The following is a 25,230-nucleotide window of genomic DNA, read 5'->3' as shown; positions in this document are numbered from 1 at the left end:
ATGCGATTAATAAGCCTGGCCACTCTTATCTCCTCCCTCCACTATCCATTATTCATATCTGCAAATCGGGCAATTTGTCGCCCTGGCGTCCTGCAGTCTGTAAAGTGAGTGGGTCGCTCACTTTTAATTGGATATGGTGATTGTGCCCTTTTAAATGTGTAGTTCTGAATTTTCAGCGGATTGGACAATTTTCCTCCCATTAGTCGTGTTTCACTGTGCTGAAGAAGGACTGAGAGAAAAGTCTAAGCAGGGATTCAGAGACATCAGTGCTTTGCTGCGAGAGAAGAGCATCTCCAGTCTCCATGTTGGCGTGTTCCCGGGAGGGCTCTCATGGTGCTGTCTGGTTCGTGTGTTGTGGTTCATGGTGCTTTTGTGTCGGAGTGATGAGGCTCATGGTGCTGTCGTTCCAGGGGTGAACAGCCTCGCCCAGTCACTGAGTGCCAACCCTCACATCTCCAGCAGCCTCATCCACCTCGACCTCTCAGGAAACACCTTCCGCGGCGATGACATGCAGGTACGCAACACTCGCACACACACTCACACACACACACACACACACACACACACACACACACACACTCACTAGCCATAACCCTCTCCAGGTGGATCCAGATCTGCATCGGGAACAGTGTGAGATGTTGTCATGACATGAGTCTGTGTTTTCTAATGAGCTACATGACCAGAGGTGCTGCTGGATGTCCTAAACTGGATCTGCTCCAAAAAGGACACACAGCTTGGTTTGCATATCAATGATCTAAAACAGGGATGTGCAAACGCACACACTAACACACACAGAATGGATTTCTGGCTGATGCTACTATCAGTACCATCCTATTGATTGGCCGTGTGACACACTGCAGTATTGATGTCCTGTGGCTTTGTGTGGAGGCCCTGTTCGCTGGGTCCTAAATCAGTCTGGTTCAGGGCTCGCCTCCCCTACGACTGGCAACTAACACTGCTGCCTGCAGACTGGACTGTAAGCAGTTCACCTCAACATTCCGTCAGCCCCCGATACAGCATCACTCAGGGTCCCCGTGGCAACCCATGTTCGATTCTGACCTAATGCACTGTAGATCATCACCTTGGGGGTCGCCACTGACAACCGCTACTATGGCCACCAGAGTGATATGTGGTCGGCAAGGAAGCAAATCATGATGGGTTGGCAGTGACTTTCATGGTCTGTTGCCATATACTAGACGCTGCTTGAGTGCAAGTGACATTTTGCTGCATCTTGGAGAGATTTATTTAAGATTGGGTTCAAATAAAATGTATGATTGGAAACTTTGTGGTTTTCCAATTTTCCAAGAATTTCTACAATTTCCTGGCCCAACCTAACAGCCTGATGACCCTCGACCTGTCCAACACTGACTGCTCATTGGACCAGGTGAGTGAAGGACCGCCCTCTCACGTAGTTACTAGAATGGAGACACTGTGGAGTGAACATTTGACTGCCCGCTGTTATGTTTAATCAGTTCTGTTCACTAAGGTTAGAGCACTTAAGTGTAGAAGTGTTTAATTTTCAAATACTTTTATACTTTCTAAACACCATCATTGGTCCTATATGGATGCAGTTCTACTTTAGAATACAGTACGTGACGCTCTGACCTGGCCTAAGCCAAACACGTCTTATTGATTGTGTGATAAGCAGCAGCTTGTGCAGCTGCTACAGACAGTATTGATCTGGTTGTAGCTCACTGCTGGCTGTTGCACTGCTTCACACAGATGTCCTAGTCATGGTTGTCCAACCATCACCATTCATTACTTTATTACATCTCGCACACGTCTGAACGTTACAAATCCATAACAACCTTTCAGGTCTCAATGTGCCAATGTCTATAGAAGTATATTTGTTTGGTAAAATAATATTCTCTTGATTTATTGACACATAACAGCGACTAATGTATTATTAGCCATGCTGGATGTGGATGCTAGCACTGCAGCCAACCTCTCCTCTGTGTTTCAGTTGGGTGTGAATGCTAACAGTTAGCAGCTTATCTTTCCTCTGTCTTCCAGTTGGGTGTATGCTAACAGTTAGCAGCTAATCTGTGTGTATGCCTATAGCTATCAGCTAACCTCTCCTCTATGTTCCAGGTGTGTTCAGCTCTGCTCAGAGGGTCCACCCCGCATCTCTCCATCCTCAACGTGTCAAAAAGTGTCTTCCCCCACAGGTGAAACACCCATTAAACTTGTGATATAGCAACACACACACACACAGAGGCACAGAGACACACAGACCTTACTGACTGTTCACATTGACATCTGTTTAGTGAAACAGTATCAGGTTGATCAGGAATCTTCTGTCACTAATCGAGGGACTTAGATACCAGGGAAACAGAGGAATGTCACCATGGTAACACAATTGTCTACACTAAATCTGCATGCCAAAGGTATTGTCCTACTACAACAACTGCTATCTGCTGATGAGTGACAGTCCAGATTATGTAGACAACGTTGGGTTTTTGCCCTCTGCTGTTTCCTACATGTCTGTACAGTCTGAACCCGCTGCCTGACCAGAACACTCAGCTTGGACTCTGGCATTCCCCCAGGGAGGGGAGCAGCAGATGGACACTGGCCCCCCTCATACCCCCCTCTCTCCTGTCCCCCTCCTACCCCTTCCCCAACCCTCCTGGTCCAGAACTGGGACATGGCAGAGTTAGTGCTTGCGTGGTTACAGGCTACCTCTCTGTTGTCTATACAGGATGTGTCTGTTTTGCCCTGTCTGGTTCTTTATCTCAGGAGAATGTTTTCGAAGTGCTCATGAAGCAGGACGTGTCTCACCTCTCTCTGCCTTCCCTCCCTGTTGTGGCTGTGTGCTGTGCTGCGGCGGGGTGTGTCCAGGAAGGGCAAAGACGTGCCTCCCTCCTTCAAGCACTTCTTCAGCAGTGCCATGGCTCTCAGCTGCATCAGCCTGTCAGGAACCAAGCTGCCCCCGGAGGCCTTGAAGTGAGGCTCTCACCCTCTGCCCTTTCACTCTCTATCTATGTCTCTCTCTTTCTCTGTCTGTCTTGTCTCCCCCTCCAGTATTTTATAGTTACAGATTATAATCTTTCTCTTCTGTTATCCCTGTGGTTGTCATTAATATGTTTCCATGATTTTTAATTAGTAATCCTAATTCATTCTGACATCCCTGTGAAAGACGAAGGTTTTCTGTTGTTGAGGTTTTTATCCTCAAGTTATGTGTGTCTGTAGGGCTCTACTGCTCGGACTGGCCAGTAACCCCAACTTAAAGGAAGTGACTTTAGACATCAGCTGCTGTGAGGTAAGAGTCCGGATCTCTCCAGCGCAGGGACATTCTCAGGCAACCAAACCCTGTGTCTGTGTCTCATTTCTTGGTGGCAAATCAACGTAAAAGAAAGTGATCAGCTACGCAGGAGGGGCGGTCCTCTCCAAGCAGCCCCTGGCACTTCATCATGGGGATTCAGAGGAAGAAGCTACCGGGCTAGATGTGTGTTTGTGGATTAGCAGGCTGGGCTACACCAGAGCAGCTCTGTGAGAGCGTGGTTTGAGGGAGCTGCTGTCTGCTCGCGCTCCAGGGCCCCAGAGCCGTGTGTCTCCATGGTACCACGGAGCTAATTAACCACTCACGGTCTGTCAGAGAGAATTTTCAGCTGGTTCTTGGATTAACATATGTAAACATCACAGCGATTTTTTTTTTCCACCTCTGATTTGGTTTGTAGTCATGTGGATAAAGTAACCTGGACAAGCCCCCCTCAGATTCAAGTCTCTTTTTTTGGAACCTGATAGATTGCTTTGATGATTCATTTTGGATGAGAAAATATTAAATTTGATCATGACACATAAGGGAAGTTGAACTACCTTTGCCACAGAAGTATTTTATCTTTCAACATATAAAGATCTACTCTAACATGCTTTGTCAGCTGATTCCCAGAGTGCTGATTGAACACATTTCCTTGCAATTACCAAAATGAGTTCCCTCCAAAACTATGCGACATGCCACTATTAAACAGAAATGTAATGGATCACTTGGCATCAGAACCATAAAGACGGAGGAAGGAGATTGAATTTTTCTCATCGCTAATTTTGTCAGCAATCCTGGCCTTCCACTCCCACTTTAACACAGATTCAATAAAAAGCTAAAGATAGCCTTTGATATTAAATTCCCTCCAACTTATCTGACTGTCTGATCGCCGTTTGTTTTGAGACAGCTCGTCTCGTATGTTTGTGTGTGTGAACAGTTAAAGGGATAGTTAGGGACTGCTTCTCTGCTTGATTGTGCAGTACGTTTAGTTTGTCGTAGGCTTGGCTCTCATATGTGCTGTTGTCTTCCCTCTTCACGCTGCTTTAAGCTTGGCCACTGTGTAAGTACTGTCCTCACCAGCTACCTGCACCTGTCAGTCACCCTCACTCTCATCGAGCACCTGCGTCTAAGGTTTAGACCCTCACTTTAGACACGCTGCGACAGATACACTCAACGACTAGTCTTCCTATTTCTCCATGACAAATACACTCAGTAGTTAGTCTTCTTGTTTCATCTAGTTACCCTCTACAGTGGTGATCTTCCCTCTTCCACAGCTACTGTAGACATGCTCTCTCTCTCTCTCTCTCTCTCTCTCTCTCTCTCTCTCTCTCTCTCTCTCTCTCTCTCTCTCTCTCTCTCTCTCTCTCTCTCTCTCTCTCTCTCTCTCTCTCTCTCTCTCTCTCTCTCTCTCTCTCTCTCTCTCTCTCTCTCTCTCTCTCTCTCATTTTTATATAATATGCATGTTTCTGATCGCTCTCTGTTATCTGCTACTGTAGACATGCACTTCATCTCTCTCTTGACATGCTTGTCATCTCTCTCAGCTGATTTGGGTCTCCTCTGTCTCTCTCTCTCTCTCTCTCTCTCTCTCTGTCTCTCTCTGTCTCCGTGTCCGTCTCTGTCTCTCTCTCTCTCTCTCTCTCTCTCTCTCTCTCTCTCTCTGTGTCTCTCTCTCTCTCTGTCTGCTCCTCAGCTGCGGTCTGGAGGCTCTCAGATCATGGAGGGCTGCATCGCTGAGATCCCCAACATCGCCAGCCTGGACATCTCAGACAACGGTGAGCAACAGTAGCAGGTCCGTCAGCCTGTCGGCACAGGAGGCCCCTCCCTCTCCTGTCCAGCGTTGTGACTGTGATGTGTGTTGCTGCAGGCCTGGACTCCGACCTGTCCACTCTGCTGGTGTGGCTGGCCAAGAACCGCTCCATCCGACACCTCGCCCTGGGCAAGAACTTCAACAACATCAAGTCCAAGTAGGACTGGGGAGGGATGGGGTGAAGCAGACACGCACACACACACACACACAAAAACATGTCTGCACAACATGCACACTGTGTATGATACCATATGCTACATTTGTAATTCAAAATGCCAAAGTTGTTCCGTAACATGCTGCTTGTGGTTTCTCTCAGGAACCTGGCTCCTGTGTTGGACAATCTGGTCCACATGATACAGGAGGAGGAGTCGGTGAGTTACTCCGTTTCCAGAAGGGAAGGGGGGGGGGGCTGTTATCTGATGGTGCAGGTGCAGACAGTCTGAGATAACCCCCGCCCCCTGGAGGGAGGGAGGGGTGGGTTAGGGATGTGGAAGGCTGGAGATTGAGGGATGATGAGTAGGCCAGGGAGGGACAGTCCTGGTGCGGCAGGGAAGGATGCTGTCTGCTGGGCGGGGATGGATGGATGAGGTGGGTGGGTGGGAGGGGGTCTGGTTCTGTCTGTGTCCCTGCTGTGGGGATCAGACAGCCCACTCTGACACCACACAGGGCGGCAGAGATAAGCATATGTTCCCTTTGACAGCAGATCTTCCATGTGGTCAGCCATGGTCTGCGTGTGACTATTAACAGTCTGAGAGGATGCTGGGTCTCTAAGCTGTGGCTATGGGATCTGACAGCTTAATTCATATCAGTGTAGAACAGCAGCTTTCAACTGGTCTGGAGCCTGGAAGAAGCACATGTCGAAACTCTGGCTCATTTGTATTTTATAGTTTGGAAACTCCTCTGGTTTCATATTTTAATCTCACTTCTGCCGGGTCTGTCACGCTTGACATTGGATGGTTGGGTAAAGAGGGGGTAGAGATCTCACTACTGTAGAGAAGACAGTTTAGTATTCTCCATTGCAGCATATTTTCCACAAATGTGGTGGAGTAAACAGTTGAACCCTGAATCCTTGAACCCTGTTAACACCGGTGTCCTCCACATCCCTCCAGCCCCTGACCTCCCTGTCCCTGGCCGACTCCAGACTGAAGACAGACCTGACCATCGTGCTCAACGCCCTGGGCAGCAACAGCAGTCTGACCAAGCTGGACATCAGTGGCAACGCCATGGGAGACATGGGGGCCAAGATGCTGGCCAAGGCCCTGCAGATCAACACCAAGCTCAGGTGAGGGTCAGAGGTCAGGGAGATGCCGGCTAAGAAAGACTCTGAATACATAGACACATGGCCGTTCAGATGTTTAAAGGATATATCAACGGTGTGGAGATGTGAGCGTGTCTGAACTGCTTGCTTCAAGTGTTCTGACTGGGCACTGTGTGTGTTGTACAGGACGGTCATCTGGGACAAGAACAACAGTAGCCCTCAGGGCCTGCAGGACGTCGCAGCAGCCTTGGAGAAGTGAGTGTCACCGTGAAACCTGTTACTGGTCGGTACATTCATGCAGCCGTGGTCTGGAGCGGTACATTTATACAGCTGTCGTCTGGAACATTCGAATCATCAGAGTCTGTTTAACCTGAGAGTCTGCGCCATTCGCTCTGAAATAAGAAACGCTGTAAATGGAAATGTATTCATGAACCCAATAATATATCAAAAGCCCTAACCAAGACATTCCAATTTGAATTGGCTATCAGATGGATTTTTCATATTCAGCATGGGACATGAATAGTCATTATATCTATTTCAATATATAAACACACCATATGAACCCATGAATAAATTATGTCTACTCCACTTCCTACTACGCACACAGAAAATGAACAGTTCTTTTGAGCAATAATTCATATGTAACTGATACTCACGGATTCCAATAAAGTTTGGATGCCTCCATCCATTGCTTGGTGTCGCCCCACAGGAACTACACTCTCCGCTTCATGCCTATCCCCATCGTGGATGCCTCCCAGGCCCTGAAGACCAGCCCAGAGAAGACGGAGGATGCGCTGCTTAAGGTCAGCCGTCTGGCTACACAGTCTCCAGAGCACGAGACACATCAGACCTGACCGAATATCATGCTGCCGTGTTGTCAGAGTACTGTTCTAACTTCCCCAAGGGTGATTCAATGCCCTCTCCTTCCTGTTTCCAGATCGAGCACTGCCTGTACAGGAACCACGAGACCAGGAAGTACCAGCAGGAACAGGCCTATCGGCTTCAGCAGGGCATCGTTACGACGACCACCCAGCAGGTCAGCCTCCCCAGCACGCCCTCCTTCATGTTGAATGAGCAGTCCAGTCCCGGTGTATCGACGGCGGTGATTGGATGAGGACGGAGCATGCGTGTCTGTGGTTTGAAGGTTGAAGCGTGGAGAGGGGGGGTTCCCTCTCGCCTGAGGCTTCAAAAGAGCGTCTGATGAAAAGTGAAGGAGGCTTTTGTTTCTCGTTAAGATGCTCTGAAGTCCCCCCCCCCCTTCGTTTCATCTCTCGTGCTTCATCTTGAGAAAAGTGGGATGTTAGAAGGCGAGTGGCTCATTGCAGGAAACCGCCCTTGATTTATCTCTAACTCTTCCTTCTCTTCCTCCTCCTCCTCCACCTCCTGCTTCCCCTGCAGATGATTGACAGGATCTGTGTGAAGGTCCAGGACCACCTGAACTCTCTGAGGAACTCGGAGACAGACGCCATCTTGGAGGACGTCAAGGTGGCAGAGAACCTCATGAAGGATGCCAGGAACTCCAAGACGGTGGGCGGAGCCAACAGAAAACCACCCAGTGTTTTTAATGTTCCACTGCTATTGAAATGGACACGATACTCCATAGAAATAGTTATTCACTATACACTAATTGTTTACTTCAAAAGGAGTTTAAATCAGTCTTACAGGACATCAGCCTTTTGTTTCTACGGTTGTAGCTGTCTGTTCTGTACCCACATGACAATGAGTCGTGACCCTCGACTCCCCCCCCCCCCCCCCCCCGCCCTGCATGTGCACAGCTGCTGCCCAACCTCTACCACCTGGGCGTGGCCTCCAGGGAGGAGGTCAACGGAGCCTCCGTCGGACCAATCCAGGAGAAGCTGGAGTCCATGGCAGGAGAGGTCGCCAGGGTCATGGACGAACAGCTCCAGGTAGGGTCAACAAGTAGGTCAAAGGTTAAAGTGCAGTTATAGGTAAGGTCCGGGGGCGTCACTGAGAGCAGCTGTTGTACGGTAAGGTCAGGTCAGCCGTTTCCTCCCCTCAACATTGTTCCCAGCAACCCAGCCTTTGTGCCACGTTGTTTATATTCCTGGGATGTCGTTTATATTCCTGGGATGTCGTTTATATTCCTAGGATGTAGTTTATATTCCTGGGACGTACTGGCGGCTGAGCTTACACTGGGGTAAATGTTCTCGACAGGCTGTCGGCCAGCACCATGGAAACCTTGCTGGAAATCTGTCAGTTTCATCCTCTCTTGTCATGTGATGAATTGGGTGGTTAAGATTATAGAACAGGACTTCTTCCTGATGAGAATGTGTCATGAAGTAACTGGCTCAGTAGGTGCTCTGTAGTCTGAGGAAAGCTTATATCCTTCTGTTCCGGTGTGGCCTCTACAATCTCTCCTGTTGGTCCTATCTATTGATTTCATCTGAGCTACAGCCCCCTGCTCGTACACACACACACACTCTCACACACACATATAACTACACACATACACAAAACCAAAGATAGACAAACATGTACACACAGGCACTTTACGTCCCCGTGAAGGAAGGTTAATTTCCTTTCGTTAATCTAACCTTGGGGGGGGATGATGTTATTCAGCCTTAACACTCAGGCAGCCAGACACACTGACAGGCAGGCTGAGCAGAGCTGAGCAGGCAGCAAGCACAAATGCCATCACTGGGAAAACAGTCCACCCGCCATTACAGACCATGTATGTTAGAGAAGAAGAAGAGGAGACCTCATCACCTCCCCGTCTCCCGTGTCCACGCCCTGACGGGTTACACACGCTGTGCACACGATCCATGGTGACCCCCGCCCCCTTCCCCCACCACCCCTCCCCCCAGAGCCTGCTGGAGTCCATGGTGGACGCCGCCGAGGGCCTCTGCCCCCACGTGATGAGGAGGAGCGACCTGAGGCAGGACCTGATTACAGCCAGCACGGCCAAGATGGTGGTCCCTCGCAGCTTCGTCAGGGACACCCTGCTGGAGCAGTCCGGCGTTGACATCATCAACAAGATCAGGTGACGGGGCAGCCACACTGGGGGAGGGGGGAGGGGGGAGGGGGGAGGGAGGTTTATGCTTGGTGCTGCCCAGAATGTATTGGTATAGCAGTTAGTCTAACAAAGGTAAGTGTAGTGTGTGTGTTAGTGTGTAGCTTGTGTGGGTGTGTGTGTAGGATTTGTACGTGTGTATGCATTTCTGAGTATATTGCATGTCCTCCTCTCTCCCAGCGAGGTGAAGCTGAGTCTAGCTTCCTTCTTGTCAGACCGCATCGTGGATGAGATCCTGGAAGCACTGTCTGGCTCCCAGCACACACTGGTATGTTCACACACACACACAAACTCGGTCACACACACACACAGCTACTTAAATAAACATGCAAACACTTTCAACATGTATTTGTAATGTTTGTTTGTGTGTGTGCATGGGTTAGGCGGATCATCTGGTACTGCGAGGCCGGTCCCTGGTCAAGCAGGGCTCTGTGGACCTGGAGGTGCCCGAGGAGAGAGTTCCCAAGCGGGGCTCCACAGAGCTGCTGGAGGCCGAGAGGCTGGACGACCTGGAGACCTGCATGGTAATGTCTGGGGCTGGGAGCCGGGGGGGGGGGTGTCTGTGTGGGGGAGCGGGGGATTCAGCGAAAGGAGGAGCGAGAGGAGGAGGCTGGGTGGGGGGATTTGGGAGCGGGGGTAGGGGAGGATGGAGGAGGGGGGCTGGACGAGGGGGGGATGGAGGAGATGGAGGAGGGGAGGATGTGAAATAATGAGAAGCAGCTTGGGTTTCTGTCAAGCCTGGTTATACAGGCTCTCTGGTTAGTTTAGGATATCAGGCACAGGACTTGACCACTCGACACACCAATTAGGACCCCAGGTACTTCTCATGAATGAGATATAAGGCAGCAGCACATGCTCTGAGAGCTAGACAGGGCCTTGTGTGTGTGTGTGTGTGTGTGTGTGTGTGTGTGTGTGTGTATCCACACACTGCTACCTTCATACCTGTGTGAAGTCGGAGACCTGTTCTGTTTGCTACCAATAGCAGTGTTTAGCAGTTTTTGTCTCATACAGGGATCTTATACCCAGTCAGTTCTACTCTTCTTCTCATGTTAAATTCTTAAAATCTTTCTCTATCTCTCTTCTCCTCCTCTCCCTCTGTCAGTTAACACCCTCCTACTAAAGAGTTCACTTTCCAGTCCTCTCTCTGAATCTATAGAGCCTCTCAGTGACTCTTGTCCTGCCTCTTCTCTTTACTCTGCTCTTATTTCCTCCTTACCTCCATCCCTCCTTCCCTCCATCCCTCCTTCCCTTCATCCCTTCGTCCCTCCTTCCCTCTTTCTCTTTCAACCTTTGCTTCATGGAGACTCTATGCTGCAGTGTAAGTATTTCTGGTCTGTCACTGTCCTTACTCTCTTTCTTTCTTTTTTTCTTTCTCTTTTTCTCCCTCTCTCCTCTTTTCTCACCCTCTATCTCTCTGCCTGCCTGTCTGTCTGTGCTGTAAAGCTGTCACTGTAGCATTAGAGCCAGCTCTGTTCATCACCCTCCCTCTCTTCTCTGGTGAGATACCAGAACCCTCCTGTCCAGGCCTATCAGGTGCTTGTCATATCCATCAGTGGATATGACAGAGCTTCTCGTCTCCTACAACAGGCTTAATCTGTGTCTGGGGACCCAACTCTTTAGTAGATTAAATCTCGGCTGTCTTTTCAAGCGCTCACAGCTGGAGGTTTCATCCGCTTGGTGCTTGACGTCCTGCAGCAGAGTTAGTCAGCTATTCCTGCTTCCTGCTCTGCCTGCAATAGCAAAAACCCGGGGTCAGCATTGGGTTATTACGAAGCCATGATTAACTCTATTTATAGAACGCTCTGTTGATTTGAGTGGAACTGGACGTTCCGTCTTCCCGGCTGTGTTTAACCCAGATCCGCTCTCTGGGTTTCTGAGGGATGAAGGACCCCTGCGGTCAGCTAGCTGTCCATGTTCCACAATGCACTTCTCCACGCAAGCCTCCATCCACACTGCTCTCCGGCGACCGCACGCTTGTGTTTCTGTGCCTCACACCCACCTGGTCACGCCTCTCACCCGTCACGCGTAACAAACTCACCTGGTCACGCACTCAGCCCTTATTCAGGTTTTAGCAGGGCTCTGACAAAGGTCACATCATGAGACTTCATTCAGATCGCTCGTGTAAGAATGACAGAACAGACTGTGACTGAGTCCACATAGATCCCCTCATCAGTCTGTTTTGATAACTACATTTCTATTCCAGCCTTTGTTGATCTGTGGTTATCATGTGTGTGTGTGTGTGTGTGTGTGTGTCTGTGTGTGTGTGTGTGTGCGCCTTACAGATGACACCCAAGTCCAAAAGGAAAAGCATTCACAGCCGAATGCTCCGACCGGTGTCTCGTGCCTTCGGTAAGTCTGCTAAGTACCAAATGTTTAGTCGTTTTCAAGTAGCCCGATGTGGATTCCCTCTAACCCTAATAAGATCTGTCTGGCTGCACTTTAACCTTGTAGCATTATTTCAACTCCAGTGCAAAGCTTGAAGATGCTTTTTCCACCCAACACAGTATTGTGTATACACAAGCCCCTGTACTGCTTTCACTTACCGACAGCCCTTCTGTCCAATAGAGATGGAGTTTGACCTGGACAAGGCCCTGGAGGATGTTCCTGTGCATGTGGAGGACCCGCCCAGGCAGGAGAAGAGGAGGTCGGGGGCGTCGGCCTCCGTGACGGAGCTGCCCTCTGAGGAGAGCAGGAAGCTGCAGCACTTTACCAAACTGAGGCCCCGGAGGAACAAGAACAAGACCACACAGTCCAGCAAGAGCCCTGTAAGAACAGAACGCCAACAATGCAATCATGCCGAGGATGGTGTGGTAGAGCATGTGGATCCTGCCCAGACTGTCCAACCTGGCAGCGGTGGACTGAGTTTGTTCCCTCTCCCTCACAGCAAATCACCAGCACCCCCTCGCAGGACGGGGAGCAGAACGGCCTCATGGGAAGGGTCGACGAGGGCGTGGAGGAATTCTTCTCCAAGAAGGTCACCAAAATGGACTCCAAGTGAGGCTGAAGCTGTTTGCGGGTGTCTGCTCCCAGCTCATTGTGTTCTCTGCTGCAAAAGGTTTCTGACCTCTCCCTGTCTCTCTGTCCCTCCCCCACCACCCATCTCTCAGGCGGTCCCTGAAGAACCAGGACTCTCAGGATGGAGAGAAGAAAAAGAAAGGTGGCTTCCTCAACCTTATCAAGTCCCGCTCCTCCAAGTCTGACAAGAACCAGGCCTCAGCCCCAGCTTCTGTCCCAGCCCCCTCCCCAGCCCCAGCCCCTGTGACTGCAGTACCAGAAGAGCCCTCCTCCCCTCGGGGGGTGCTAAAGAGCCCGACACCTGACCTGCCCAAGCCTAAGGAGAGTAGGGCGGACACCAAGGTGGAGAGTAAACAGGAGAGCAGGGCGGAGGGCAGAGGTGGGGGCAGGGGGGAGAGCAGGGATGAGGGTAAGGGGGAGGGCATTAGCCAGCCCACGGACTGCAGCAGCAGCTCTGACCGCTCGGAGGAGCTGCGGACGCCGGACTCCATGGACGAGCCCTGGGAGGGGGGCGAGGGGCGGGGAAGCCCCCAGGGAGGCCGGCGCTACGGGGTGCAGGTGATGGGCAGCGGCCTGCTGGCGGAGATGAAGGCCAAGCAGGAGAGGAGAGCTGCGGGGTCACACAAGGTGGGAACGTCGCTCTCTCCGACACGTATATGGGCGACCACCTAGCTGTACGCTGATGCACTCCCAAGCCAACGCACGCACACACACACACTACCAAACTACCTCTGTAGACTCACACAGCTATCAGAGACCGACTCAAGGCTGTGAATTATCTGTGTGTGTGTGTGTGTGTGTGTGTTTGTGTGTGTTCAGGCCTTGAGGGCAGACCAGATGGACCGTACTCAGATTTCACCTCCCATTGGCTATCTGGGGGAATCACTGCCATCACACACACACACACACACACACACACACACACACATATGTGTATACACACATACACACAGGCACACAAACCTTCAAAGTGATCACATATGCTCCAGTACCAGTGGTCAGGAATGGATTTATGCATGGAAGCTTTTTCACACTTCTTTCAGCCTGCTAAACTTGTCTTTCTGCTACTCTGCCCTGCCACTCAGTACACTAGAGGACTGGCCCCTCTGTGTTATAGTCATATTCGGGCTTAATGAAACGGTACACTTTCACTTGTGTGAACTGTGTGTGTGAGCGTGTGTATGGGTGCGCGCCTGTGTGTGAATAAGAGGTTTATAGTGTTTGTACGAGCTCTTCCTGACCTTGTATCACTAGGCAGAGCCATGCCGGCCATCTGTTTAAAAAGGCTGTTTGCCCTAGAGTGTGTGTGTGTGTGTGTGTGTGTGGGTGGGGGGAGGGGGGGAGGGGGGGGGGGAGGGGGGACGTGTGCCAAGCCCATTTTCTAATACAGATCGCCACCTACTGTTCAGATGTATTACACATATTTGAATAACCCAGTACTAGTTTGCTAGCGTGTGTGTTTTACTGACCAGCCGTGCTGCCTGTTTCCAGGGTCAGGACCAGCCAGTCAGCCCAGACAGCAGTGGGACAGGTTAGTAAAATCCTGACTTCTCCATGCTCCATCTCACAGAGAGTTGTCACATGTGATCCATGTGACAGTGAGCAAGCCTAATGCACTCAGTGAAGGCCCCACTTGTGTTATACACTGGCTGTGTGTAATCTGTTACCTCCTGTGTGTGTGTGTGTGTGTGTGTGTGTGTGTGTGTGTGTGTGTGTGTGTATATAATCAGCTAAGCCCCCTCCACCAGAGAGCAGGTCTCCCAGTGGCTCCATCAGGACTGAGGCGAGGGTGTCCCCTGAGAGGCCTCCCACGCGTGGGGCCGATGCCCGTCCAGAGGCAGCCTCCAGAGTCCGGAGCCCCTCCTCCATGACGGGCCATGCCAGCCCCAAACCCCCGCCCCCCCAGGGGGCCAAGCCCAGCCTGGCAGCCCGGCCCTCCATCCCCCAGAAACCCCGCACCAGCAGCACGAGGAGCATAGGTAAGCCCTCTCATGCCACACTGCTGCTCTCTGGGGGCGGAGCCCATAGCGGCTGTGTTCTGGAGCCCACCAGCAATGCGAGGTGATGCCCTTTGTTTGTTTCTCAGACGAGTCCTCTGGCCTCAAGAGGGCGCCGTCGGAGAAGGAGGGTCCGTGCAGCCCTCTCCTGGGTAGCTCGGCGAGTAAGACCAGCCCAGCAAAAGAAGGTAGCAGTGTGTCCCAATACCCATACTAAGCTATAGTAGTTCGGTTGCTGAATAGTTATTACGTATTTAAGGATAGGTATCCAGTCGTTCCCATTGTCTTTGGTTGAATCCTTCCTTGCCCATTTGATGCAGCTGCTTTTGGTTGAGATCTGTCTGTCCGTGTGAGATGTGTTTTTGTCTGTGTGGTGTTTATGTGGTGTGTTTGCCATGCACCCCTTTGCTGTGTCCCTCCAGCAGAAATCTGATCCTTTCAGATTCCTCCAGGTCAGTGTCTCCCCCTCCTGCTCGTGGTAGCTTCCACGGGCTCCCGCTGAGAGGTTACGGGACAATCACCGTGATCTTGATAAGCAATAACAAATCCAATAATTATACATGATTGGTTGTGGATTCGATGTTGGACTCATAGGAGTCCCTATTGAAGAGTTTCAGGCTGATATGAGAGATGAAGGGTATGTCTGTGCCAGCAGATATACTTACAGGTGAGTGGGCTAACTGATTGACAAGTTCTAAAGCTCAGACTCCGCCCTCTCCCAGTACACCAGGTGGGAGACAGTAGCGTATTTGATTCCGACCAGGAAGTGGAGCTACCTGTGGCCAGGGTCCGACACTCCCCACAATCATCCTGCAGCACTGCCTCCACAGAGGAAGTGGGCGAGCATGAGAGCAGGAAGTCCCTCCCCCGGCCTGGTTAGATCCCCTTGTCATTCACCCTTCACCCTATCACTGCTCCCCTCAACCAAGTTGCTTCTTAGATACTGATCTGGGATCAGTCCATCTTCTCTAAATTCAGACTATGACCATTAGGGACGAAACCTAAACTGACCCTAAATCAATATCCAGAGACAACTTCCTCCTTCGAAGTGTTGCTCAATGTCCTCCTCCCTGCTCATCCTTCTCTCCTCTCCATCCGTCCTCTCATCCACTGTCTCTGCTCATCCTTCTCTCATCCCAGGAGCGGGTCACAGCTCATGTTGATCATGTGATCCTTTCCAACCAGCATCTAAGACATCGATACTTTCAAAGAGCTGACATGCTGAGCTGAATAACAACTAGCATCCGTCTAGTTATCGTCTCAGTACGCATTTGAAAGATGTCTTGCTGCTTGTTTGAAAATCTGCTGTATTTTTCATTACAAAACCCTTCTTACTAATTTTAAGTGTTTTATGTGTGTCATGTATAATCTCAGTATTCACATATGTTTCTACTCCATATTAGCTGTATATTAGTAGTATATGTATTATATGTACATACAGGGGAATTCTAGTGGAAGCTCTTTGTTCTCAATCGGTAGCCTACAGTGCCCCCTGTTGTTCCTGATATGTACGGCGTGTCATCTTGTCCCAGGGAGGTCAGCCAGTGTGTCTGACCCAGCCCAGCGGTCCAGCCCCAGCCGCACCAACGACCACAAGACCACAGAACTCTCCCCCAAGCCTGACAGGAAAGACCGGGGTCCGGGGAGGAAGACCTCTGACTCGGGGGAAGAAGCAGACAAAGACTTTATTTTCATATGAGACAACTTACTGTTTGGGGATTGACCAGTCCTCTGCACCTTATAGAAATACAAGTTCTTTGAAAGGCCATTTCCATGCAAGTGAATTGGAGGATAAAAGGTTAATTCAGAGAGTTGTATTTCTATGCATGGTACGAGAGTAGCTTTCTGACGGTCGTCTCAACCTGCTATCAGGAAAACCTAAGCCTCTTTCAGCCTCTGTAGCCTCACCCCCAGCCTCTGTAGCCTCAGCCCCAGGCTCTGTTGACCTGGGCCAATTAGAGAAGTAAATGACCAGAAAGCATGTATTTTCTATTTGTGATTGAGGTGCTTTTGATTGGCCTCTCAGTTGGCACTTATTGTACCAATCCACTGGTGTCACGGCAGTGGGTGAGACCAAAATCAAGTGCATCCGACGTATTTGACAGTATTTGCAAATACAGGCCAACCATAACCGCTGTACTGCACTGTGCTTTAACTGTAACGCTGTGTTAGCTCTGAGAGCTGTTTAGGCTCTATGACCTTTTAATGCTTCCAAGAGGACTGTGGTACACTGGAATAACCCTATTGATAACTTAGCTGCAGCACTGTTCTGATCCTTGCAGTGTGTGCCATGTTACTGTGGAACAGCATCCTTGTTAAGGGGAGGACCTCCTCTGATTCCTCAGATACCTGGCTGTGTGGCTGGAGGGAGGACAGACTCTCTAGATGAAAGACTGATTCTGTTCCCAGTGTTTTTGTTTTGAACTACCTGGAGAACCTGAGTGGAGTAGGTAGCCTAGAGTATGCCAGCTCACCACAGGAGCAGCCAGACATGTTCACATGCACCTTTCTACTGCTGCTGCACCTCGTCCAAGATGGTGTCTATTCGGTTTGTAGTTTGTTTGTTTTTTCACTTCCTTCAGGCAAAAGGTATTTATGATGTCATGTACTTAAAACATGTGTTTCCGATGTTACACAAACTAATGCTTTGCTCTTCCACTTTATTTTCTACTCTGTATCTTAACTTGGTTTGGGGTATAAAAGCAGCTGGCTGTGTTCTGTTTGTCATATAAAACAATGAACTTGTGTTAAATCTTTGAGATTAAAAGGAGAACAGCAGGAGGCTCGGTGAAAGCCATGATTGTGTGTGGGCTACTTGTGTGTCCAATATGCATGGTGTGACCAAGGTGTACTGTATGTATATATGTGCTTTCATACATATGTATGTGTGTTCCTGTCATATGCACGTCTAATATATACATTATGTTTAGAATAAACATACTGATATATATGCACACACATGTGTATATGTACACAAAATCCTATTTTGATTATGGTACTAAGCACACTCAAAATGTATGTATAATTTATTGGGTTAAAAACCGTGGCGGATGGTGTTTGTATGCCTTTTTCTTTTAAATGTACATTGTGTTAATACTACAGAAAGTGGTTGTCTTTTGTTTTGTCATTAATCTTAATACACAATCAAATATTATTTTCATTATAAAGATCAAGCAAATCTTAGATCTTTAATGTGTCATTTTTAAAAGAAAAACTGTACACGTGTCACTGTTGCTCTTCCTCTCAATTATTTTGTTAGGCTGTAGTGTCAATTTTTTTTAATGCATAAACACATTAATGTTTTACTAAAGCATTCTACTGTATGTGGACATTTCCTTATGTGAATATTTATACCAATTAAAATAATTTTACAGGCTGCAGATATGATCATTCAAATTGTATAAAATTTGAGGTTTCTGTTGAAGTTGGAAAAAATAACCCTCCAGGTGTCGTGCTTGAAATTTTTACGGCTCACACGCGCGGAAACAAAATATGATAGTTTGCTGTCCAACATTTATTTACCCAAAATGAAATTTCATGTGCATTTTTTTTATTTTACCGTACAGTGGCGAATGACACTGTACGATTTTCAGTTTTATTCATAAACGTCATAAGGAGGTGTGGTTTGAGAATTGATTGCATTCAGGGCCCGTATTTTGAGTTACTTGAAAGCTAGACAGCAGTTGACTTCACGTTGTGCGTCGGGTAGTTATATAAAGATATCGCTATGGAGTGCGCCTTTGATAACTTAGATGCAGCAGGTTTCCTGGAAATTTGGCAACACTTCGATGCCGACGGTGAGAAGGATGGGGAATGTATTTAATTATAGAACTTTTTAAATCCTCGAAGATTTCATATGGAAAACAGTAGCCTAAATTTGGGACATGTCACAATGTAATTGTTTTAATTGTCTCCTTATATATGTAACTTTCCAGATAATGGTTACATTGAGGGTAAAGAGCTGGATGACTTTTTCCGTCACATGATGAAGAAGTTGGGACCAGAGGTAAGTCAGCTGGTGTTCAATCTTGTAATAATTTGTTTTGGAATAAAATCATGACTAATCTTAGAATGCAGATGACCCATTGCTAACCGTAATTGCGCACCTTGATTTCCTGAAGAGCATCCAAACTCCATTTATTTAACTTAATGGTGACTGTAGGCTATGAAGTGGATTGGCTGCATATTGATTTAAATGTTGACGCAACCTAGTCAAACTATTTGTCATTACTAGTGTATTCAACTTAATCATTTAATTTGTGAGTATTAATAAAGAACTGTAATGACACTACATGTCAGGATGTTCATTTTGGATGTAAGTAAATAAAATATTTCTGTATTTTAACCCGTTCTCAAAAACAACATCTGCTTGCCCTTTTCCTAAGAGAGTGGACTGGTTGTGCTTGGAAGATTGGGTGCGGGAAAACATTAGGTCCGCGGGGTTGGTCAGGAAAAAGCTCACAACGTACTGTATTTAAGCTTGTGCTGGTCAACTATATGCGCATTTATATTTAGGGCAATTTGTTTTATTTCAATTTTAGCCTAAGTTTATGATACAGTGAAATTCAATAAATCAATACCAGAAAAAAAACTCATTCCAATGTTAATGAAATATATTCATGCATGTCCACTACCAGGTAATATAGCCAAGCTCTATAATTGGAACTGAAACCATTGTGGGGGAAAAAAAACATTATTCATTAACCAACAGTTGCTAAGCAGCACCTGGCTGACCAGAGATTCTGGCTCCTGTAAGTCTGCAAGTGGGTGTTTTTATGTGTACTGACCCTTCTGCTGGTCCTGTATTAATAATGATATACATCATACACTGACATACTAAGATACAGTTTACTCTCTGACACACTACCTCTGTAATCGATGTTACAGTCTAGTGTCTACTACCCACTGATGAGCTACATTCTACACTTTGATAAGCTACAGTGTGTAGTATAAGTTGTGGCCACAGTCTGGTAATGGTAGGCTGAATGATCTATTCCATTGTATCAGCTCTTTATTTCCTTAGAAAGTATTCCCTAAAGTGGTTCTTAGGGAAGCAGCAATGCCATTTTACATTGGCCTGGGGTTGACACATTGTGCTAACATGTGTAATAAGGGTGAAGTAGCCCGCACAGACAATAGCATCCATATCTGGCCTTGGCCTGCTGTCGTCTAGCTGCTTTTGTGGTCATGGTAACTGGCTGATTAATGACACCAGTTCCATGTCCAGGTGTTGACCCCTGCTCTGTCCTTCCAGGAGAAGGTGACGGAGGACAGGGTCAAGAGGCTGAAGCAGCGCTTCATGTCAGCGTATGACGTCACCGCAGATGGACGCCTGCAGATCCAGGAGGTATATTAGAAGTCTCACTTTTAATGGATTCATCCTCTCCATCTTTCCCTCTTTGTCTCCATCCTTCTTTCTTGAACCTTCCTTCCCTCCATCTCCTTCTCTCAGTGGTTATCCCTATTGAGGTGGAAGCTTTCTTCCCCCCCAGGGACTGGCTGGAGCTGTGCTCCCTGTGGTTCAGAGTAAAGAGGTTGAGGTGGGCTGTGGTTCAGAGGAATAAGAAGGGTGAGAGGGACTCTAGACTGCACTTACAGATGGACTAATGAATAAGCTAAGCAGAGTGGCCTAATATCAAGACTTCCCCCTGAAATCTATTAATTCCCTCAAGAAATGAAAGCAAACCTTAATAGATAACAGAAGACTTCTTCTTTCAGTTTTGTACTTTGGGCTAAAATCAATAGCTGTCCATGTTCTGATTCATTGTTGTAGAGGTTAAGTAGATTTGATGAACCTTCTGTATCTGGCAGGCTGAGCCGTTTGTGATTAATGTACAGCAAGAGCCCACTGCCAGACACAACCAATGAAAAGTTTAGCTACTGGAATTGATTAGATGTGGTGCCACAAACAAAAGGGCTTGTCTGTACGACTCTCTTAGAACATTAGAGCTGGTCTATAGTTCGTCTGTCATAGAAAACTAAATTGCCTAAAGCCGCACATTATATATTAAATTATATATAAAAATCAACCAAAACAGACCCAGAGGAGACAACCTACAGTATTATGGTACCACTGTGGTGCTAATGTGTGTGTTGGACATACTGTAGAAAGATCAGAGCCACAGACTCATCTTTGGTCTACAGAACCATCCATGTAGTCATCTTTTCACTCTAGGACTGTACTGGACTGACATAGAGCCCTGGGGCAGATGGCAGAAAAAGAGGAGAGTTAACAGGATCTTCAGGATTCCTGACTGTTGGCACAGTTTTCAACCACCTGAGCAGTAAACTTGGTGCATTGCGCTAGATCTGTGCTGCTGCTGTAAAGCCGAGTGTAACCGTTTTGACTGGGCGTGGTGGTTGAGCAGTCCAACTCAATCCTCTAATGGAGACCCAACTTGATTAGTAGAAGAGCAGGAAGAGCTGGAACACGGCCAGGCTGGCTCTCCCTGGGTGGGGCCAGCCTCACCCCCTCTTCAGCTAAAGTGCCGCTGCAGAGATGGAGGGAAGGATCTGGTGGGAGATGGTGGCCTAAGATGCCAGACGCCTGCTGTCCAAGATGGCGGAGAGCGTGTGGAAGAATGATTGATTGGTAGCATCCACGTTTCTTTTCTGTAACCCATCGCCTCTAACCTGTGTTACAGTTGGCCAACATGATTCTTCCCGAGGACGAGAACTTCCTGTTGGTGTTCCGCCGGGAGGCGGCCCTGGACAACAGTGTTGACTTCATGCAGGTAAAGGGATATTTCCTTCTGTGTCACACACCTGTCTACATTGTTCCCAGAACAAGACTGCTTTACACAGGTTGAGCACTATAGATCTGGTCTAAGCACTGACCCTGAAAGGATAATAAATCCACGTAGTAGCACACACTATTGGAAACACGGTTGAGATGTGGAAAGTGACCAAGAGGCTGTCACTATGAAGTAATAAGATACAGGAAGATTTCTTACAAGGAAATGACCTACAGCGTGTGACGAGCTATGTTGTAGTTCCACACCAATTGGAAACAAACCACTGTTGAACATAGCTCCTCCTTTGTCTCTTTGAGGAACTATATGCAGAACTATATAGTGCCCTATTAGATGGTGTGGGATCTCCTCCAGAGGCCCTTATCATTTATATGTTAATGTCATTAACAGGTGAATTAGATTTTAAACCTGGTTCGCTGCTGTATTCATAATCTGGGGCCAAGAGACCAGTCAACTAATGAGAGATCATTAAACAGCTGAAACCACACATTCTCAGCTTGACATGCAACCTAAAACCGAAAATGCCAGTTCCTGTAACGTTGGTTTAACCTGATCTTCACTGAAGATATCTGATGCAGCCACATGTGATAAGGAAATGTGTGTTGTTTGGTGTGAGTGTGACATTGTCTTCTTTCTCACTGTAGATCTGGAGGAAGTACGACGCAGACTGCAGTGGGTACATATCTGCAGTGGAGCTGAAGGTAATTTTGACCTTACCGTAAACAGACTCAAAGTAAAGTCCAGAAGTCTCCTAAAATAAGGATGTTTAATTCTCTGTATTGTTATTTTGAACTAAAACGTAACTCTTTCATCTTCTCCAGCATGTCAAACCCTAACCCTAGTTTTTCTTACTCTTACACTGGTGTGTCTGTCCTTTAAAACAGAGTTTCCTAAATGATCTGTTTCTACAACAACAGACAACTGTATCCTCCAGCAAACTGGAGGAGTACACAGATGCCATGGTAAGAGGTGACATCATCGGGTTTGCCTGAAGGAACATATACCGTACATGCGTGAAACATACATGAAAGCAGCTAATACAACCCTAACTCTTTCCCTATGACAAAATGATTTATTCCTCTGCAGGGTGTGGCCTGAGATCAGACAGCAGTCTAATTAGCTTAATGCAACCATCACCCTCTAGTGTTGCCGACATTAACTCGGCCCATAAAACAATTTTTGGCTCATCTTCATCTTGGCGCAGCATCAAGCATTTCAGCTGATGCTACAAAAGTGACAAAAAACAATCATTTAAACAAGACTTGAGCACCTGACAGGAACGTTCTGTATGAAAAGTTAGATTGTATTTCATTTATAGATATAGAGGAAACTCCTAACTCCTACTACTCGTCCTGTGGAGCTTGACCAAGATTTCCCATCTAACTGTAACTCAGACAAACGTTAAATTACCCTCTAGACTCTCATAATCCCATTTAGAGGGGAGCAGCTCTAACTCTGGGCAGATAGGGAGGTCACAGTGCTCCAGAGAGACTGACACAGACATCCGCTGAGTTTTCTATCCCCTAAATGAATTGGTTCACCTCAGACAAGGGAGAGACTCTCTGACTGTCAATCACCAGAGCTTCAGGAGAAACTGTGGCTATCTGGTCACTCTTGGTCTGTTTACCACTGGCCAGCACTGCATCTGGAATGCCTTAGATATATCATGTCATATCATGTCTCTATGCAATGTCAGGATTCTGGGAAAGTTGAATCAACATTCTTCTCAAGTCCTTCAGACTAACAAAATTGTTCAACATACACCAATCCCTCTTTTTAACAGATGAAGATCTTTGACAAAAATAAAGATGGACGCTTGGATTTGAACGATTTGGCCAGGTATTATATACCCTTCAATCATTCTGATAGACAGGTATTATACCCTTCAGTCATTTTGCTAAACTGTGTTTGGTGTTCTTGTGTCAACTGCTACATGTTTGTGGAGATCTGAAGGAATGTGACCGTTTTGATTGGCTCCTTGGAAATACTGCCATATTGCTTGAACCTGTACAACACCTCAGATCTCCACAAGTGCATAGTCAGGGGTATAGGGTTTGATATTTTCCTTCTCTCATTTCAACATTGAAAGGATGTTCTGTACTAATAAGAGTTACATTTAATACCCCTAATAGAATTCTGTCTCTGGAAGAGAACTTCCTGCTTCAGTTCAAACTGGATGTGAGTCCCTGCTTCCTTTGTCTCCTGTATTCCACAGCTTCATTTTCTCAAGATACACACGATTAATCTGCCGCTCTGTTTCTACAGGCCTGCAGCAAAGAGGAGAGGAAGAGAGACTTTGAACACATCTTTGACCACTATGATGTTGTGAGTGAGCCTGACTGAGGAAAGCAAGATATAGATGCAAGGCTTCCTTTCAGATTAAAATTAAACACATGTCCAACCAAAAACTATTATATATTATTGTGTTGTAGTTATGCCAATGACCGTCCTACTGTAGCTATGCAACAAGCTCAATAAAGCCACCCCGATTCTTCTCTAATGAATAGGATCACATTAATTAAAAATCGTTAGACCAATAAAAAACTACAGTGAAATGTTAATGCTTAATATTTAATATGCATATTGTACACATTGTACTCAGTGCATATTTTACATATAGTTTTCTTTCTGCCTCTCAGAATACGAGTCTGATCGCATAAGAAATATGTTTTTCTTTTAGCTTTCAATTTGATATTGTTATCAAAATCTATCTTCGTTTTAAGAATGTTATTCTCATCACAGGGATGTAGAGAGAGTTTATCCCCCTTTCCTGTTTGACAGAGCAAGACTGGAGCGTTGGAGGGGCCTGAGGTGGACGGCTTTGTTAAAGACATGATGGAACTAGTTAAGGTGAGCAGACATATTTACTGAAAACATACCCACTGATATAAGGGCAAGGTAACTGTATGGAAACATTCGAACAACCAAAAGAGACACATCATGTAAGCAAATCTTAACAGGCTTAACTGTACATATTGTTCTCTCCCCCACCATTTCCTCTCTCCCCCACCCTCCTACTCTCCCCAGCCCAGCATCACAGGTCCTGAGCTGGACAAGCTGCGAGCAGTGTTGCTGGGCCACTGTGACGTCAACAAGGATGGAAAGATCCAGAAGAGTGAGCTGGCTCTGTGTCTGGGGGTGAAGGCCCAGCCCTAGGCTGCAGAAAGGGGAGGATATTTGCTTTACATCCATTTACACCACAGAAGCACCTACAGTACAATACCTATGGGTATGGTTTGTCACTAAGAATGCTATTTCTGAATGGGCAGAAAGACTTTGACTCTCACTACTGACATCTAAACTGTTACTGTTGGTGGGTTGGTTAGAGCTGTAGATAAGGTGTTGAGTCATAGAAATTGTTCTTGCATGTAAAGTAGGGAAACGCTGTGTGGGTATGTGTTGTAGAATCTAGTGCGGTGAATTACGGTGACACTGATGTTAGAATGTAGTGGTTTTATGTTATACCTGTTTGTTTTGTTTTCGTAGGTTTTTGTTTGGGATCAGTTAGTTTCAAACGGTTTATGGATTTTTGCTTTGTGCATGCTCCTGTTTGCATATACATTTAGACATTTGGTTTTGATATATCATGTTTAAAATTAAAATAAAGAAATGGTGTAAAGTTAAATGCGAAGTACTTTGTTGTTTCTATAAAATATCAAGAATTACAACAGTTTCCTTCATACATATGCTGTTCCACCGACAGATAGCACAGTGTAACGATGCCGCAGGCTAACAGGAGGTCAAACGTTTAAAACACTTATACCACAGCTCAACACTTAGCAAGAGGAAAAAGGAAACCCAATTGTGTGTGGGTAACTTCCTGCAAAGCTGCAATGAGCCGTATACCTCTTAGGCAAACAGGACACAACACAGGCACCCAATAGACTCTAATGATGCTAGTCTTAAGTGGATACAGGCTTAGATCCCTAACTATTTGCTCTCAGTGTTCAGTGAGATGTGTGTCGTGGTGGACTGTGTTTGGTTTGTTATCTGGGAGTGGTAGGTGGGCGGGGGGGATGAGCGAAACAGTTGCCCAATGACAAACAATTTACCATACTGCTTATAGGGTTGTATGCTATGTTCTGAGGACTAACCTTAACATTGGTGCCAG

The 25,230-nt window shown here is 47.1% G+C and overlaps 2 protein-coding genes across 3 annotated transcripts in view; both read left to right on the top strand.

Moving 5' to 3' along the window:
- The window catches only part of LOC146300993 (F-actin-uncapping protein LRRC16A-like), a 34,362-nt gene extending 16,617 nt beyond the window's left edge, over nt 1-17,745 (top strand). Inside the window, exons 13-38 of one of the 2 annotated variants that reach the window (XM_084708560.1) lie at nt 411-514; nt 1,307-1,384; nt 2,092-2,168; nt 2,839-2,943; nt 3,190-3,259; nt 4,950-5,031; nt 5,124-5,223; nt 5,383-5,437; nt 6,176-6,348; nt 6,511-6,579; nt 7,034-7,127; nt 7,262-7,360; nt 7,723-7,851; nt 8,100-8,231; nt 9,150-9,325; nt 9,536-9,623; nt 9,739-9,879; nt 11,638-11,704; nt 11,921-12,120; nt 12,240-12,349; nt 12,463-12,997; nt 13,862-13,901; nt 14,101-14,349; nt 14,457-14,555; nt 15,090-15,242; nt 15,900-17,745. In XM_084708560.1, coding sequence (XP_084564686.1) covers nt 411-514; nt 1,307-1,384; nt 2,092-2,168; nt 2,839-2,943; nt 3,190-3,259; nt 4,950-5,031; nt 5,124-5,223; nt 5,383-5,437; nt 6,176-6,348; nt 6,511-6,579; nt 7,034-7,127; nt 7,262-7,360; nt 7,723-7,851; nt 8,100-8,231; nt 9,150-9,325; nt 9,536-9,623; nt 9,739-9,879; nt 11,638-11,704; nt 11,921-12,120; nt 12,240-12,349; nt 12,463-12,997; nt 13,862-13,901; nt 14,101-14,349; nt 14,457-14,555; nt 15,090-15,242; nt 15,900-16,066 — 3,392 coding nt within the window. In that variant the 3' untranslated portion in view covers nt 16,067-17,745. The remainder of the gene's footprint in view (nt 1-410; nt 515-1,306; nt 1,385-2,091; nt 2,169-2,838; nt 2,944-3,189; nt 3,260-4,949; nt 5,032-5,123; nt 5,224-5,382; nt 5,438-6,175; nt 6,349-6,510; nt 6,580-7,033; nt 7,128-7,261; nt 7,361-7,722; nt 7,852-8,099; nt 8,232-9,149; nt 9,326-9,535; nt 9,624-9,738; nt 9,880-11,637; nt 11,705-11,920; nt 12,121-12,239; nt 12,350-12,462; nt 12,998-13,861; nt 13,902-14,100; nt 14,350-14,456; nt 14,556-15,089; nt 15,243-15,899) is intronic. The other variant, XM_084708562.1, reaches the window with a different exon arrangement.
- Nucleotides 17,746-18,039: 294 nt separating this feature from the next.
- Nucleotides 18,040-24,728, top strand: LOC146300992 (secretagogin-like). The gene is made up of 11 exons (XM_084708559.1): nt 18,040-18,164; nt 18,303-18,373; nt 19,622-19,714; nt 21,012-21,101; nt 21,764-21,820; nt 22,004-22,081; nt 22,903-22,958; nt 23,252-23,297; nt 23,385-23,444; nt 23,901-23,969; nt 24,147-24,728. The coding sequence occupies exons 1-11, from the start codon at nt 18,095-18,097 to the stop codon at nt 24,273-24,275; spliced, it is 819 nt and encodes a 272-aa protein (XP_084564685.1). The 5' UTR covers nt 18,040-18,094; the 3' UTR covers nt 24,276-24,728.
- The last annotated feature ends 502 nt before the right edge of the window (nt 24,729-25,230 follow it).

Source organism: Hypomesus nipponensis, chromosome 2 (genome assembly GCF_054491055.1).
Source record: "Hypomesus nipponensis isolate SF chromosome 2, ASM5449105v1, whole genome shotgun sequence".
In the NCBI taxonomy this organism is placed as follows: Eukaryota; Metazoa; Chordata; class Actinopteri; order Osmeriformes; family Osmeridae; genus Hypomesus; species Hypomesus nipponensis.
This window is presented reverse-complemented; position numbering and strand designations above follow the sequence as displayed.

Excerpts from the sequence above, each read along its gene's own strand:
- LOC146300992 (XM_084708559.1), top strand. The coding sequence starts at position 18,095 with ATGGAGTGCGCCTTTGATAACTTAGATGCAGCAGGTTTCCTGGAAATT. Across the intron at positions 23,445-23,900 it reads TCTTTGACCACTATGATGTT|AGCAAGACTGGAGCGTTGGA; the intron begins GTGAGTGAGCCT and ends CCTGTTTGACAG. Across the intron at positions 23,970-24,146 it reads ACATGATGGAACTAGTTAAG|CCCAGCATCACAGGTCCTGA; the intron begins GTGAGCAGACAT and ends TACTCTCCCCAG.